Source organism: Lissotriton vulgaris, chromosome 5, assembly GCF_964263255.1.
Source record: "Lissotriton vulgaris chromosome 5, aLisVul1.2, whole genome shotgun sequence".
NCBI classification, from domain to species: domain Eukaryota; kingdom Metazoa; phylum Chordata; class Amphibia; order Caudata; family Salamandridae; genus Lissotriton; species Lissotriton vulgaris.
The window spans coordinates 24,916,545-24,932,599 of record NC_141693.1 but is presented as its reverse complement, the minus strand read 5'-3'; the positions used below and the strand labels follow the sequence as shown (position 1 = coordinate 24,932,599).

The 16,055-nt window shown below is 46.4% G+C and overlaps 1 protein-coding gene across 1 annotated transcript in view; it reads right to left on the bottom strand.

Annotated features, from left to right (window-relative positions):
* Positions 1-993: 993 nt before the first annotated feature.
* LOC147710033 (uncharacterized) overlaps positions 994-16,055 on the bottom strand; it is a 77,302-nt gene continuing 62,240 nt past the window's right edge. Inside the window, exon 4 of the mRNA XM_086919930.1 lies at positions 994-2,015. Within this exon, the coding sequence (XP_086776056.1) occupies positions 1,183-2,015 (833 nt within the window). The 3' untranslated portion in view covers positions 994-1,182. The remainder of the gene's footprint in view (positions 2,016-16,055) is intronic.

Here is a 16,055-nt window from a genome sequence, read left to right as displayed (position 1 = left end):
CCGCATGCAATGCCCCATGGCAGCGACGCACCGCCGGGGCCCGGCGGTAGGTACTCCCATTTTCGTACCCATTGGTGTGTATGTCAATCAAGGGCACTGTATCAGCACCCTGCAGCAACAAGGAGAAGGGGACATCATTGTACACACGATGCCACACAGCCATGTCATCCACAGGTGTATGCACGTTCAGTGTGAGTCACTTTGGACTGGGTTTCACACACTTTAGTGACACATTTGTTGGCTGATGATGATTGACAGGCTTCAGCTGTTGATGGTCAATGCAGACCTTGACCTGGCTGGTGGCACCACATTGTATGGGACCAGACTTCTGCTATCACAAATGGTCATGCACACAACCGGAAGTGTTCCTGCTATTGTGATCATTCTGTTGATGAATGTGTAATGACTTTACATGATGCCTTGAGGTGTGGGAGGTACAACAGATGTGTAAGATAGACATTGTAAGTCACAATACATTAGCGGGTCTTGCTGCACCTTGTCTGCACATGTGAATTGGACATCCATTAAATCCGCATTCACTGTCCCAGATGTGTGCATGATAGTTGTGCATTGTCACTGGAGAGGTGTGCCGTCTGTGTGTAGCAATTAGCCAGCCATGTAACCTCAAGTGTCATCCATCTCTCGTGCAATGGTTGTTTTCCCATTACATCATTGGTGTTTTGTGCTATACCCATCTCATGATGCTTGTCACTGACATTGTCATTTCACTTCTCAACTAGGAGGAGGCCGAATCTCCTACGTCAACTAACAGTGCTGGAGGACATGGAGAATGAGGCAATCATCAGGAAATTCAGGCTGGACAGACCAACACTGAAGTTCTGTTGTGTCTCCCTAGGTGCCACAGTGGGTTCCTGCCATGCATACTGTACATCATTTCTACACATCATGGACATTGTGTACAATGTAAATACTGGACTACATAAATCACTACACAAAATCTTGTGCTTAAGGTATTTTATTTTGTGAGTGGACCTGTGATTGGTGCAGTAATATTTACATGAAGGTGTGGAATGAGCAGTGAGTTGACAGTCCTGTTCAATGAGCTGCTACAGTAGACACCACATTGATGTGGTGACCCAGTCCAACAGAGAGGTGCCATTGGCAGGGCAATGTGGGGAAAGATAGTCCAAAAAGTGAATGCAGTTGGGAAGAGGGTTGTCTTCACGGCTGGCTCCGTGACTGGCGTGTCGTTGGTGCTTTGCCCCCAGTAACTCCCAGGCTTTTCTTCGGATGCCCCCTAGTTCTTTTTGGCAGTGGGGGGTCTGCTGAATGGCCAGCGGCGTCAGGGAAGTCGTCCCTCTCTGTTGGCGCAGGGGAGGATGGTGCACTGTCATCCTGCGGTGCAACAGAAGGGGACGGAGGTGGTGGTTGGGACACAGGCCTGTCCCTCTGCAACGCCACTTGCTGGTCTATCAGGTCCACCATCTGTCCCAGGCGGTTATCGATGGACCTCATCAGCACGATCAGCTCCCTCATGAGTTCATCCGACCGGCCACTTTGTCCCTGGACCTCTTGGTAGGCCTCCACAACTCTGGTGAAGTGGTCCAGGGATGGTGTCCACTCCTCCCGAGGTCTGGTGGTGACCCTGGCCCTCCCACGTGCTCTGCTGCCACGGACCTCTTCACTCGCCACTGGGGGGCCACGCACTCTATCCCTGCCCTCCACAGCTGTTGGTGTGGGATGGTCATCCCTGGGGACAGGGTGGGTGCTGCTGGTGGTCCTGGTGGTGTTGGTGGCAGTGGCGGTGGTGGCTGTGGTGGTTGCGGTGGTAGAGGCAGTGCCTGCGGGGGGCTGCTGCGTTGTAGTGGCAGCAGAGGTGGTGGTGGTGAGGATGGGGGCCTGGGACCTCTGGGTCTGTGGCACACCAGATGTGCCGGGCTGGAGCTCATCATCCATACTGTCCTGGGAGTCCACATCCGAGAGTCCATGTGCCGGGGGTGGAGACTGGCTCAGCTGGTCGTTGGTGTTGTCCTCAGCAGTGAGTTGTTCGTCACCTGTGGAGTAGATGGGGAGTGGTCAGTGTTTGTGTCATCTGTACACTACTTACATATGCATTCATCAGTAGTACTAATCATGACAACACCGTGTAACATTTCATAGTGCTGAGTCACATCATGGAGTCATACATGTTGATTGTCAATGCTTTGGGTTCTATTGTTGTAGGTTGTCTGGATGCAGGTCACACACACACACACCATGCAGATTTACTGTAGATACGTGCCTGTTAGGTGACTGTGCAGGATGCAATGGCTGAGACATGCCCCTAGGTGGGGGAGGCCTCCATGCTCCTGGGTGGGGGAGGCCTCCATGCTCCTGGGTGGGGGAGGCCTCCATGCTGCTGGGGTGGGGGCCAGGGGGAATGGTGGCAGTTGTAGTGCAGGCCTCCCTCCCTCCCTCCCTCCCACACCCTCTCAGTGAAGATGGCTACCAACCTGTAAGTCTGTTTGTTATACTCTGCAATGGCTGAGACATGCTCCTGGGTGGGGGAGGCCTCCATGCTGCTGGGGTGGGGGCCAGGGGGAATGGTGGCAGTTGTAGTGCAGGCCTCCCTCCCTCCCTCCCTCCCACACCCTCTCAGTGAAGATGGCTACCAACCTGTAAGTCTGCTTGTTACACTCTGCAATGGCTGAGACATGCTCCTGGGTGGAGGAGGCCTCCATGCTGCTGGGGTGGGGGCAAGGGGGAATGAATGGCCGGATCTCGTATTTGTTTACAATTGGCACATTCCTCGCAGGTGTTGTATAACGTATGGCTGATGAGTGAACGCTTTGTCGGGCGTTTTTTGTAAGAACTGAGACGCCCATACTCTACATGTTTTTGTTAAGGGTAGAGACGGCTCATGTTTTAATAATATCTAGTCGATCACGGCTTTCAAAACTCAAATCGAATTCTGTGCGAAATACATCTTGTGCACAGTGTTTCCTCTTGATATTACATCATAATGTGAAAGGAAGCGACAAACGACATATGTTTCTTCCTCCTTTGGAATTACAAACTAATGGTGACTCTGGGATCTATTGATTCCTCATGTATGCATTTTAAACCTAGAGAATAGAATGCTGGTACATAAATCGAACCTCTGATGCATGTGTGGTATTATAATGAAGAACATTGCGATCATTGATTTTGTGACACATGAAACTAAGAACATCATTTGCTCTTGCCTTGCTATGAATCGGTTGAGTGTTTTCATGATTGTATTTTGCTAAACAGAGCGGTGCTCCTTATTTACCTGAGCTGCAGCCAGGTGAGGTGAGGCGCCATCCCCACAGAAATTGGGTGAGTGACATCATGTCAATTAAATTGTAAAAAACATGATCACAAGAATATCACTACTATGGAGTGCATTCTTTTACAAATATGCCTGTTTTTCTCTTTTTCTTTTCTTACATACACGACTATTTTAGATTGTGGTGGAGAATCTACACCTGAAAAAACAGGTGATATTGTTCCTTTTATTCCTTTCTAACATCTAGGTCCTGATGAATGCAGAGGATCTTTTCCTCACATGCAGAAACATGTCGACCACTTGCTGAGTAGATATTATGTCAAATCTACTTTTTTTCACCTTTCACTTGTTTTTAAGCTTAGGGGCCTGAGAGAAAACATTAAAAATACCTATTCTACTCAGTTCCACCTAATTTTACTCACTTCACTTACGTTCACTTGCACTGCTTTTTTTCAGTTGTAAATATCACACCGACACCATACTGACACCACCCAGTAAAAAACTAACGTCAGTCTCCTTACTCACACAGTCCCTTTCTTACAACTAGTGTGTCTGCCTTTATACTAACTCCTGGGTAAGGAGAAACCAAATGATGTAACAGTGGCGGTACAGAGAGACAACTGATGGGAAAAATTCCTACCTTGATTGCATGTTGCATGTATGGGTGGTTAAATGGTGTTTATACACATCTGTGTTCAACTCACATTCTATTTTTTGTCGTGTAGCGGTTTTGTTTAAGAGAGAAACTTGGTTGTGACTCCTGGATACCTTTTGTTGTAACTAGTCTTGTATTTAGGGGCATGTGTCCAGTACAGAGTCATTAAAGTAGCCCTTAGACCCTCATTTAAATAGTGTGTGTCCTGTAGAGACACCATCCTGAAAGATTGCTTCTTGAGATAGGTGTTTAAGGATCTGAGATCCAGAATGGGGCGCCATTGGAGCTTGTTTTTCTTGACAAGAAAAACCGGGAGTAAAACCCTTTGTTTTCCTGAGCTTTCGGTACCGGTTCTATTGCTCCCTTTTGGAGCATTGTCCGAATCTCCTGCCGGAGTTGATGCAGATGGCTGGCTCTCTGATGCATTGGTGGCGTACATGGGGGCGTTTGAAGAAATTCTAGGGTGTGACCGAATTGAACAATTTTGAGGACCCATTGGTCCGTTGTTATTTTCCGCCAATTTTGAAGATGGTGAGCAATCTTTCCACCCAGGGGAGCACCTGACATAGCCGGAAGATGGAGGTTGTCATTGCCGTCGGGTGTTGTCCTTCCCCTGACGGCCACCCCTTCCTCTTGGAGTTGATTTTGTATATCCTCCTGATTGACGCTGATTGTACTGTTGACGGTAAGGCTGCGATGAGGCAGAATAAGAGGAATATCTCCCTTGTTGATATCCTCCTCTATACGAGGACTGCCCTCTACCTCTGGAGCCACGAACAGGGGTTTTTCTGTACTGCAGTGCCCCCAAAGCCTTTGCAGTATCAGTATCCTTCTTGATACTCTGCAGAGTATCATCAATATGCTTCCCAAATAGATCCTCTCCATTGAAAGGGAGGTCTAGAATCTTGTTTTGCACCTCCGGCCTAAGCCGTTGCTCGTAGCCATCCTTGCCTGCGCAGGACTGCTGCTCCTCCCAAGTGCCGTCTATGACTTCAGCCGAAGTCCTCTCCCCTTCCAGGAGAATCTTCTTGGCCTCCTGCTTCTCCGGTTCCGGCACCTGGTTAATGTATGAAGACAGGTCACACCACATTTGCCTGTCGTACCTTCCCAAGATAGCGAGGGCATTAGCTGCTTTCACCAGCAGAGCCGACATTAAGGAAACATGTTTTCCTGCATTATCCAGTCTTCTGCACTCTCTGTCCGGAGGTGTTGTGATCGGAGCAGATGGGTTTCTGGATTTCTGCTGTGCCGCCTGAGTAATTACAGAATCCGGTTTGGGATGACCCAAAAGGCAAGCTGGAGCATCTATAGGTGCCTTATACTTTTTGTCTAGTCTGGTCATAACCAGCGTCACCGTAGCTGGCGTCTCCATGACTTTTAATCCTTCCTCCCAAATATGACTCACTATAGGCAAGGATCGCACAGATTTGCGATACGAGTCCTTGAAGTCGTATAAAAAGCATTCTGCTTTATCCTCAGTCATGATGAGTGCAAATCTCTTAGTGGCTCTTTCCATCAAATTATGAAAACCACCAATGTCTTCCGGTGGAGAATCTACTGGCCTCGGCGTAGGAGTTGAAGGTGAGGGGATGAGATAGTCATTCCATTCTGCACTTGGTTCCGCAATCTCTCCTCCTCCATCCTCGTGGTCCTCATCCGAGGTATCGTGTTGTGACGGTGGTGGTGGAGACCTAGCAGTAGGCTCCGGCAAAACCTCTCTCCTACGCACAGGCGTCCCCGGTACAGACCGTGGACACGGAGTAAGCTCTGGAACTTGCTATAATCCTTCAACATGCCCTGGAGGTCTTTCAACAAAGAGGATGGTACACTTGTCATATGCTCACGTTGCTGTTGGTGATATTGGTGCTGTTCTTGAAAACCCCCATATTCTTCCTCAGAATCGACCTCCTGGTACTTGATTTGCAATTGCGAAGGGCTACTCGCAAAACCATAAGGACCCTCGTCATCTTCTTCATCTGAATCTTCCTCTTCCAGAAGGTGAGATGGCATCAATGGGGATACCTTGCTCGGCGATGTAACCTCTGGTGTTATAGGCTTTTTCCAGGGTACCAATCTTTTCTCTGGTGTCTTTTCCGTCGTCGACAAGCCCGTCCACGAGATTCCCATCGCCGTCGTCGACCAAGTCATGGTCGTCGATGCCACCGTCGATGTTGTAGTTACCGTCGACGCTGTCCTCGTCGACGCTCCGGTCGTTGACGCTGCCGTTGATGATGTAGATACAGTGACGCTCGTCGACGCCCTCGCCGTCGACTGTGAAATCGTCCACGCTGCCTTCTCACCAGCTTTTACACCTTCTTTTCTCGTCGACGACGTCGATGTTTTTGTCATCGAGGATGACATCTTTTTCATCAACGGTCCCGTCGACAGCGCTGAAACACTACCTTTCTCCTCAGAAGGCGCAGAGGAAGTTCTCTTGATGGTAATCTTGACTTTATGAGGCGATTTTGGTGGTTCTGAGGCGGACTTCACTTGCTTTACCTAAGAAGCAGAACCCTTCTTCCCCTTAGCTTTAACTGAAGGGGATTTTGAGGGACTGCGCCCTGAAGACCCTGGGGTGTTTTTTTTGGGGCCTTCTCGGGTCTTTCTCAAGAGGAATGTGTTTGAGGAGATCTACTTCTGTTTTGAGATCTCTTAGACAATACAGACTCCTCCTCACTCTCACTTGAGAGGATTTCTTTTCTGGCTTTCACCTTCTGGAGCAAAATCAGCAGCTTTCCCTCATGATCCCTCAAGGTTTTATTTGAAAAGGTTCGACATAACTTACAATCTTCTGCCTTATGGTCTGGATAGAGTAGGAGTATATGCAATCTTTGTGAGGGTCATCTGTATAAAGCCTCTTCTTAGAGCAGGTGGAACAAGCTATAAATAATCCCCTTTTCTCCTTTTCAGACATGGTAGATGAATAAGGAACTCCAATAAGAAGAAATTAGAAGATGAGAGACCTCAAATCTCAGTCAAAATACTGTTGAAGTAAAGAGTTTGAGCAGAGCTCAAAGGAGACTCCCTAGCACAACGTGCGGTAGAAAATCTGAGGGGCAGAAGGTTCTCTCGGGAGTGTTCTAGAGGGTGAGGAGCTCTGATTGGTTCAGGGAAAAATTTGAGCCTTTTTTACATAACAAAGGCTATGGGTTGCAAAAGGGAAATGGGCCTAGGCCTCTTTTCAGTTTTCTATACTACTAAGCATTGCTTTCTTATATACCGGAGACTCCCGTCTCGATGACGGGGAATGATTCAGGCATGTGAATCTATGAAAGTTCCAATACTGGAGTAAAGAAGCCCTATTAGAACAATTTCCTCAGGCTAACTCAAACATGTATCTTTAAATTGGCACATTGCTATAGGCAACTTGACTGTCACAATTCTACTTTAGACCCCACGTTCTTTACGCACCTTGCAGGGGCGGTAAAGTGGGGAAAGGCACCAGCACTTTAACAACACAGCTTTCTCTCAGCTCAATGTGTTATTTCTTTTTTACGGCTGCTCTACGGCCAACGTGGACATTGTCATGCACATGTGCACTTTGATAGCCGCTCTCCCCATGCCATTTACATTTTTATGAAGGTGTTGCTAAGCCCCACTGCATATATGCTCATGGGGGCAATAATCTAGAGTGGTAGGGTAGATTGATGGTTCCCTCTCCCAACTTTGCCTAATCAATGCATCGGTTAGAGGGTTATTAGCTTTGCATTTGACGTTTAAATGAATTTACAGATGATGAACTTTGCTATGTTCGCCTCTAACCCCTTCCATGCTGCCGTCGGCCATTGGCCGATGGCAACGCTACCTCGCTGGTGCTGCCGTCGGCCAACGGCCGACGCGACCCCGCCCGTTTTGCGGAAGTGCCGCACTTCCGCAAAATGGCGGGCGCAGTGGAGGGGTTAATGCAGACTGTTCGGATGTGAATGCTTTACGTGTTTTATGATGTGTTTTTTGATAATAACATTGCAATGGTTTTTAGTAATCAAGCAACAAAGACTTTACTTACTTAGAAAACTTTATTGCTATTAAGCTCACCCAACACAGAAAATGTAGAGGGAATATCACTTACTCTTTTACAGCAGCTTCAACATGTTTCTGTGCACATTGTAGCCAGGTTAGTTAGGGGCATTCATCACAACTTCTATCTCATGACCAATGTACCTGGTAGATAGATATATTAAAGTTTGGACGAGTGGAGTTCACTAGTTTCCGCTGGTTCTTCCACTCTTCCTTACTTCCACTACAACATGTAGCTATCCCCAGAAGAAGGAGCTTTTCTCTAAGTTGAAATATTTTGTTCTGATGTCCATGCCATGTACAGGATTGTTTGCTTCCCACACCTATGTGCAAGGGTGCATGTACAATCACTGGACTGCCTGCATGGGTGTTTGCATGTTTGTTGGTGATGTATTTCCATTTCCATTGCCTGGAAGTGAGGAGGAGGTGCAAGGACGCGAGGGGGCAGCTTTACGACAACCCAGAGTATCAGAGATGCGGAGAGTGGAGTGAGAGGCTCAACGCGGTCAACACCAATCGGGCCCTTGCAGTACTTTGCAGGTTTACAAGCCTACCTTGCAAGCCAGGAGGTAAGCGCCGGGTCAGAGAGAGGCCCAGGCACTGCATTACCTCAACTCAACTCACCCTGCCTCTGTCCTGCCCCCACTCGAAGTCAGCAGATCTGTTGCTCATCATGCTACCTCACAGTGCCTCCCTCGACCCTCCCTTACATAGCAGCAGTGCGGACGAGCAGGGCAAGAGCAGGACCAGAAGCACAGCTCTCATGCCCCACGCATTTCTTGTTGAGGCAGCAGGAACTGGATAGGACCAGGAGTGCAGAAGGAAAGTGAGGTGAGAGCACCAGCGGGCAAGCAGAGGCGCAACTAGAGCCAAATTTCGTGGGGAGGGGGGCTACAAAATGTTTTGGGGGGCTGACTCTTCCAGCAATATGCAGAGTGGAGATGAGGGGGCCCTAAGAAGCAGTGAAAAGTGACAAACCCTTGTTAACAAGCAAATGGTCTTTTAAAGATCTGTGAAGTGCTCGGGTGACGCTGTGTGTGTGCCCGGGAAGCTGTCTCAGCCCGGGCTGCCACACACGACTAGGGGGAGGGGCTGAAGCCCTTTGAGACCAATGGGCGTTGCACGCCTGGCTGCAAGGCACGGAGGCGGACGGCACTATGCAAGTGCTGCCTGTGCCCGCGCAAAGTTCTGCATCCGCCGGCCACAGGCTGCCCAGAGAGTTATCCAGTGCTTTAAAAGTTGGCAAAATGTCACCACTTCCTCTGAAGTTAGATCTCAGAGTTCTAAGGCGGAGCAAGAAAGCTGACATTTATTGAAAAGAGCTGATGCACGCTGATTTCCAGATACAACCAGGCCGGCAGGTCCTGGCCCGGTCTAGGACCTGCAGATGATACCGGCAAGTGGGCAAAGTGATTCAAAAGGTGTGAAAAGGTCCAAGAGAAATGTTGAAAGCTATTGCAGTCCATTTTACAACAAAACATCTAAACAAATAAAACCCGCTCCCCGCACCTCCATAGCGGGTGAAGTCAGTCTGGAATCATGGCAGGGAGGGCAGGGCTCGTGCCTCCCTGACAAAACCGATTGCATAAGGCCGCCTGGGGTCCTCAAGCAGATGTCGGGAATAAGGCGGCCCCAGGAGAAATAGTCTCCGCTGTGTTGCCCAATCACCACTGTCTGTAAGGCGAGGCTTCCAAGCCCATTTCTTAAGTTTCATCTCACGCATGAAGTGGGAGTTTAATTAATGCTGTCAGGAAAAACAAGGGGGCGAATCCAAGCCAGGGGAAAACAAGCGCTGAAACACAAGTGCGGCCCGTGGCCGCGAAAGTTAAAGTGAAGTGCACTCTGCGGCTAGAAACACGCTCAGTCCATCTACAGTGTTTACCTTGCGGGAGCGAGCAGCGGCGGGCGCGATAATTGCAAACAGATAGCGCCGCTGCTTGCTTACGCAAGGTAAATGCCATACATGCTCGAGGGCTGATTGGAAACAGTGCAGAACATGCGCGAGTTTCCACAAAATCCCGGAGTGATTCCAAGAGGTCACTCCAAAGCACCGATTGCGCGCTTTGTAGGCAAGACCTAATGCAACTTAAATGTTCTAATTTTTTTCTTTTTGAATGCATTCCTCTAGGGAAAATGGGCTGCATTTAAAAAAAAGGATTGCTTTATTGAAAAGCATTCCCAGATATAATGGTCTGTTGACCGCAGCAGGCAATCATCCCTGTGATGGCAGCGAATCGTAGTGGGCCACAAATTGCAACCTACCACATTAATATACCTGAGATAGGTCTATTTTCAACCCACAGGGAATTGCTAAATGTAACTCAAAGAGTTTCATACATAAGGAATAGTGATTTCCTTATTACGATCTGCAGGAAATCATAATCAGGAAATCTGACTCCTAATCATCGTACATCTAGCCTAAATCACTTCCATGTACCGCAAAATCCGACCCCTAACAATACCCCATTTCTGTTGCAACTCAACATCCCATCACAGCTGATGAACGAATCCTGACTTCATGACCTGCCATCACCACTATTGAAATCACTGCTTCCATGAAGACAATCCACTTGAGGGCTTCATCTGACCCTTGCCTCCATCACGCCTTAACCAAAGGGCATCTACTGATCAGCGAAGACCTAACACCCATCCTTAATGCCTCAGTCAACTCAGCCACATTACTCAACATCTTGAAACATGTCACCATCAATCTCATGCTTAAGAAACCATCTGCTGACCCAGCCACGCTTTCCAACTACAGATAACCGCCCTCCTACCAATGGTCTTAGAGAAACTAATCAACAAACTCCTCACAGACCACCTCAGTAACCACTAGCTTCTCGACACCACACCGTTTGGATTCACGCACAACCACAGCACAGAAACAACACTCATCGCAGCCACAAAATCTTCATGATTCATGACAGAGGAGACATGACAGCCCTCATTATCCTGGACATCTCTGCAGCATTTGACATGATCTCATCAGGTGCCTGTATGGGATTGGCATTCAAGGACCCACTCTGCACTGGATCTGCTCCTTCCTGGCAAACAGAACATAAGCTGTCAGCATGGCACCTTACTCCTCGGAAGCCTGCAAACTCATCTGTGGAGTGCCACAAGGTTCATTGCTCAGCCCCAACCTCTTCAGTGCATACATGATCTCTCTGGCCAGCGTCATCCCTGTACACGACTTTCACGTCCTCTCCTACGCTGATGGTGCATAACTCTTCCTCTCAGATTAGACCGCAAAAAAAGAAACAACACATATTTTACAAGGAGACTGAGGTAACAACGATCACACTTTTCACCATAATGGGTACACGTTTTAAACAAAGTTAAAGAAGGTGCACGAGTCTGGAAGGTCAGTCCACTTAACCTTCCCAACAGGATAAAGTCCAAAATGACAATTACAACATGGGAGGCCCAGCACTCAAATCATCACGGAATTATACCAAACTCATGAGCGCAAACTATACCGTAAATTGCAAAGTTCAATATTAACAAAACCACACAATGCAAGGAATCATCCAGTTGGTTTGAAAGTAATACTTTTTAAACCAATCAGATGATTCCTTGCATTTTGTGGTTTTGCTTATATTGAGCTTTGAAATTTTCTGTAAAGTTTACGCTCATGTGTCTGGTATAATTCCATGATGATTTGAGGTCTGGGTTTCCCATGTTTTAAGCACAAGAAACACGTCCACCCCCTGCGTGATCAAAGTGGCTAACTGGATGAAAGCCAACTGTCTCTAGCTCAACACTGACAAGACAGAAGTAGTGATCTTCGGCAAGAAAACCACACCCATGAGACTCCAACTGGTGGCTAGCCAAACACGGACCCACGCTCAGAACCCGTGCAGGAACTACGTCTATCTGAACAGTAGCATCTCTTTACATCAATCACCCAGACACCTCAGCTCCACAGAACCTATACCTGCAACCATCCTCCTCATACAGAGAACCAGGCATGGAACGCCCTCCCACGTCACATCAGAGACTCCTCCTCTCTTCCTGAATTCCACAAGAAGCTGAGGCCCTGGCTCTTTAATTAGCCACGGGCGAGGCACACCCTCCTGCTGAGCACTAGGACACCCTTGCGGGTCATAGTGCACATTACACATAAACACATAACTTAACCTATTGATATTAACATCATAGGCTAGATCATAAGGATTATGGTGCTTACCCTGAATGCACCTATTTGTTGCATGTAGTAGTGTAGATTTGCATACTCTGCATCCTACTGCCCTCTAGTGTTGGTCTTGGACGTTGCACCTTGTTTTTCTTCAAATAAGTCTTTTGAGTCATGAGGTCCTGTGACTCATCCTCTGAAAAGTAATGCTCACGGTCATCAGCTCCATTGTCAGATTGTTTTTTGCACATCAGGTGCATGAGTAGGGAGCTAGAAGCCGTTTGTAGTGATGACCATTTAATGTAAAAAGGAAGAAGGTGAACATATGCGACACCCACTGACTTCCAGGGAGGAGGGTGGGCGCATGTGAATCTACGGCACTACATGCAACCAACAGATGCTTACAGGGTAAGTAAAATAACCCCTCCCTTCGTAGTATGTGCAGCTGTAGATACACATGCTCTGCAGAGACTGTTAAGCAGTTCTCACCTTGCAGGGGCTGGTCAGTGCCTGTTGCAGATGTTGGACAAGCAGTACTCAGTACTCTACGTCAAATGCATGCTTGTTCGCTTTGACACCCACGCAATAGTATTTGGTAAACATGGGTGGGGTTGACCATGGCGCTGCCATGTAGATGTCAGCTATAGGAATGTGCTTTTGAAGGGTCTGGAAATGTCCTTTTGCCCTTAATGTAACATGTCTCAATACATTTGACAGTTCATCTGGCAATACCTGCCTTAGATATTGCATGACCCTTTTTAGGGTTGGAGATCTGGCAGATTAGACACTGCATGATTATTAGGCTAGGAAACGCTAGGTAGGAGTATGTCATTGTATGTATAATCTCTGCCAATGCACAATCATCGAATTGTTCATTTTCTGTACCATCCTTATAATGCTGGTTACACTATTTTAGTTCCTACTAATAATCATTGCAGCACACACATTTTATACAAGAGTCCATTTGCTTCAATAACTATTTGAAATGCCAATCTGTGTACTTCTTGTATCTCCCTTTAAGTATGCATGAGCTACAAACGAAAGGGCAAGATCTGTTTCCACGATGTCTTAGGGGAAATTAGGACGTCATGTTCAGAGGTTGCAGACACCATTGTCTGCCCTATCAGGTTAGGGGCCTAGAGGGAACACTGTGAGCTAGCCAGGTACTAGGTCAACATATTCTGATGGTATGTACAGACTCAGTCCTACATAGTTTTGAAGGTTATGTTGAAGGTTATGTTGCCCAAATGTACAGTTTTACTGAGAAAGTAGCAACCATCCAACGTCACCGATGTTCTAGCTTGAGTATTTACTTAATGGGTCTCCCGAGTAGTTTTCTCAAATGTGCCCAGTGACTCACCAATTAAGCAGAGATGTTTGTGGTGTGAGGGAACAAATCCTCTTCAAGAGCTACTCAGATTTTTCACAGGTATAGTCAGGTTATACGGATTGGTGTCACTACAACGCATGCTTTTACATCGCATGCCTTTACAACGCGGTTTTTACCACGCAGTCCATTACAACACATAATGCTTTTAGGCGCTGGATAGTGAATTATTTAATTTACTATTCCAACTCCAGTCCCCGTGGATAGCAGGGAAGGTGTTGGATAGTAAATTAAATATATTCCCTATCCTAGAGCGCCCCCCAGCACAATGCGTTGTAATGGTATGCGTTGTAATGGTTGCGATGTAATGGTAGTGCGTTGTAAAAAATGCGTTGTAAGTGATGTTCCCCGGTTATACAGATGTATGACAGTTCATTGTGCAAACAATAACAATAAACTCAGCAAGGAATGCTCAAGCTACACAACCACATTTAGGGATGCCGGAGATTGGTCCAGTACCATTAATGCAATATTGGGAAAAGTTTCTAAAAGATGAAAGAAAGTCCTGTTCAGGACTGCACAAAAAACATATCAGCTGAAGCAGTGTTTCCCCCATATGGGACCTCAAACTAAGCATAGAATTCTCACAATGTGCCTGCCTTTGGGGAAGGTTCCCCCTGGTAGAAACTGCACCTCTTAAGGCATGGTATTTGCTGCGGTCTATACAATAACACAGGGCACAGTATCTATTGCTGTTTTACCAGAGATACTAAAACAGATTCAAAATTAATACGGCTGAGCCCCGGCCTTGGACTTGGGGATGAAACTTCTAGCAATTATGCAACAGTCTTCTTAATTATTTTAAGTAGTAATAAAAAGGAAGCAGCAGCCTTGGCGGTACACCAGCATCTCGCACAAGTTCCAACAGTGGTTCAGGAACAAGAATTTCCTAAATGTATTGCTGAAACCTATAAATCCATAGGTAGAGATCATTTGGGATCCAGACCTAGTAAACTACAACTTAAGGGTAATTCTGAAAAGGATAACTCGAAGCAGGCACCTGAGTCTTCTCACAAATGCTAAGATAGTGAAAAGAATAATCAAGAAAAAGGCAAACCACAGGGTGGATCTCCTGCACAGGAGTCCCCTGCAAAGAGCAATACTTTGAGCACCTGTGATACTATTAAACAGCCTGATAGGTACCACTATACTGATACACGTCCTTCTTGTTCCTTTCAGGAGTCATCTGAAAAGAGTTCTGAGAGATACACATATTGAGGACTCTGCTTTGAATGGGGAGTGGGATCTGACTCTGCTAGACAGCGTGGCAGAAGCCACAAAAGTTAGTCAGAATCTTCAAGAGTGTCTTGCGGCAGTAGCACTTAGTGAGTATGTCCAGGTAGAAACACCGAACCATAGACTTAGTATCCTAAGTCATTTGTATGAATTACAACTCCAAATGGAGGTTGATATACCTCGAAAAGTAAGCATTCACTTTTGGGAGAACGAATCATTTGGTTACGACATTCGCTTGGCTGAAAAGCATTGACCACCTGAGTTTGTTAGAGAAGTTCCATAAGGGAAAAATGTAAACATTCATATGCCACGAAGTGGGCCCTTGATCAACAGCAATCATGTGACCTGGGATGAGGGATCCCCCCTACGATGTTGTACGCATAAGGTCAAGCCCACAAGTGCAACCACAATATCCCATTAAACATAAGGCTAAACAACAAGTTAGAGAAATTCTCACACAACTCGACTATCAAGGTGTAATTGAAACATGCACCTCCTCAATGACTAATCCTTTATTTCTCATAATGTAACCAAATCATTCACATCAAATAATCTTACACTATAGACACACAATTACCATAGAAAACACACACAGGACAGCAATAATCAGCAACATAATGCGCAAAAAATACAAAATCACATTAGACATATCAAATGGGTTTCTCTGCCAAAACATAGCACCTGAAAGCAGTAATTTGACTTCACTTATTAATTTATTCCATTTGTAAAGTGCATGGTTTTACCCACCGGTGCGTCCCGACGCTGAAGATCTAACCCCAAGCAGATAGGAGGAAGTGGAAAGGATAACTCAGTGACCACATATTTACCACCTTAGGGTCTAAAAAACAATTCTGTTGATTGCCACATGGCTATAAGCTAAAGATTGTTTTCTGCCTGTGTAAATGAAATGTTACAGAACTTTGACAATGAAGCATTGTCCTATGCTGATTACACATATATCATTGATGATGGCTTACAAACACATCTGGGCAGAATAAATCACATAATTCTAGGATTTTCTCACACGGGGCACAAATTAATTTTCAAAAAATCAAAAAGGGCCTATCTCAGTGTTCTGTTTCTTGTTCTTAAGATACGAGTTGTCAGACAAAGCCAAAAGCTTAGCAACACACGCCCTAAAGAAGTGTGCACTCTTAAAACCACTAAATACAATAAAAAGACTACAATAATTACTGTTTTTTCTAAATTTTAGATAGAACGTACATACCAGATTATGCACAATGGATTAATGACCTGATCCATCCAGACTTTTAAATCACACATTGGACACCAGAGCACACATAGATTTTGCGTGCAGTACAAACTGACATGCTAGCAGCAAAACACTTGCACACATGTGTAGACACAACAAATG